A 1,954-nucleotide genomic window follows, 5' to 3' on the forward strand; every position below is an offset into this window, starting at 1 on the left:
TTTTTTACATTTACTTATATTTTAAATATTTTAAAAATATAAACAAAAATGTGAAGTATGAGCATTTTTGTCAATTAATCACTAATTCCAAAATTCATTCCAATAACAAATCAAACACCATAATCAATTCTCGTTAACAACGAGTCAAAATAATAGGGTTTAATTTGCTATCGAAACACATATTAATAATACGACAAACACTTCAGCCTATTATAACTGGTTAACGACGTAAAATTCATCATTCTTTTTTGTCGTGGTAAAGCAATCCACGACCCCAAGGCTCCAAGATTCACCTGCAAAACAAACCAAGAACAAATATACACAGAAAAGTGTACTAAAACACAAACACTTAGAGAACAACAATAAGAAAGGGGAAGAAAATGAATCACACAGAGAGATTTATACTGGTTCAGCCTTAAAATAAGGCCTACATCCAGTCCGAGCACTTCTCCACTATAATGAATCAATGTTACAATACAAAGCAACCCTTCTTCCTCTCCAAAGGTTCTTGAACACTCTGTACAACTAAAAATGAGCACTTAGTTTACACCATAGTAAACTCTCACACACTTAACAATGTACAAAGAAAATTAACCCTTGTTCTCTCTTTCTCTCTTTTCTAAGCCTCTCAAAACCTCTGAATTTCTTGTCTCTTCAACTAATGAAACCCCTGGATATATATAGCTGCAGCTCTAGTTCTTTCACGTGTTGAAAGAAAAATCAGTTCTGTTTTAACTGACTAAAAATCTGTTGTAACTGGCTAGACTAAAAAGAGTAACAGAAGAGAAAAGTTGTTAATGACCTCTTAATAACAACACGTCATTTGCCAGTTATATTAGGATTACTCCAACATATTCCACCTTAATCCTCATATTAATGGCATAAGACACTTCCTTAGATCAGTGGAGAAGTATACTCGAATTTCGGTCTTCATCATTCTTCAAGACCAATCAAGTTCAAACAATGTTTGAACTTGTTCAAAGGCAACACCTTAGTACTCAAGTCTGCTGCATTTTCTTCAGTAGAGACCTTTTCCAAGTCAATCTCTTTGTTTTTAATTTTCTCTCTTATCCAGTACTACCTAATGTCAATGTGCTTTGAACGCTCATGGTACACTGGATTTTTGCTGAGATGAATTGCTGACTGACTATCTGAATATACAGTAACTCTTCCCTTCAACATCTTTAGCTCTTTGAGTAAACCTTGAAGCCAAATTCCCTGTTTAATAGCTTCAGTTACTGCCATAAATTCTGCCTCAGTTGTAGATAATGCCACCACAGGTTGTAGTTGAGTTTTCCAGCAAATACAATTTCCATTCAACAAGAAAATAAATGAAGTTACTGACTTCCTATTGTCTCTATTTGCTGCATAATCAGAATCCACGAATCCTTCCAATTGAATCTGTCCCTTGGCTTTCTTGAGGTGCAATCCATAATTCAAAGTGCCTTTGATGTATCTTAACAACCATTTCAAACCTTCCCAATGAGGTTCGCCTGGATTAGCCATATACCTACTTAGTACACTTATAGGATAGGCTAGATCAGGTCTGGTACTCACCATTGAGTACATTAAGCAATCTATTGCTTCTGAATAAGGAACACTTTCCATTCTTATTGTATCTTCATTAGTCTTTGGGCATTGATCATTTGAAATGCCCAGCAATAGGCATGCTAACAGGTTTACAATTACTCATATTGAATCTGTCAAGCACCTATGACAAGTATCCAGTTTGAGAAATAATTAACTTCTCCTCTTTGTTCTTCCTTGTAATGACCATGCCAAGAATTTTCTTTGCTGTACCCAAATCCTTCATTTCGAACTCCTTACTGAGTTGTCCTTTTAACCAAACAATTTGTTGCTTTTCTTTTCCAATTAGTAACATATCATCCACGTATAAGAGTAAGAAAACAACATCACTTGTTTCTAAATTCTTGTAGTATAAACATGTATCAAA

At 34.6% G+C, this 1,954-nt stretch overlaps 1 protein-coding gene across 1 annotated transcript; it reads right to left on the reverse strand.

The window, feature by feature from the left end:
- Nucleotides 1–1,077: 1,077 nt before the first annotated feature.
- On the reverse strand, nt 1,078–1,608 carry LOC133833054 (secreted RxLR effector protein 161-like). The gene has a single exon (XM_062263316.1). It carries the CDS (start codon nt 1,606–1,608, stop codon nt 1,078–1,080), a length of 531 nt encoding a protein of 176 aa, XP_062119300.1.
- Nucleotides 1,609–1,954: the final 346 nt, after the last annotated feature.

This window comes from Humulus lupulus, chromosome 1 (genome assembly GCF_963169125.1).
Source record: "Humulus lupulus chromosome 1, drHumLupu1.1, whole genome shotgun sequence".
Classification (NCBI taxonomy): Eukaryota; Viridiplantae; Streptophyta; class Magnoliopsida; order Rosales; family Cannabaceae; genus Humulus; species Humulus lupulus.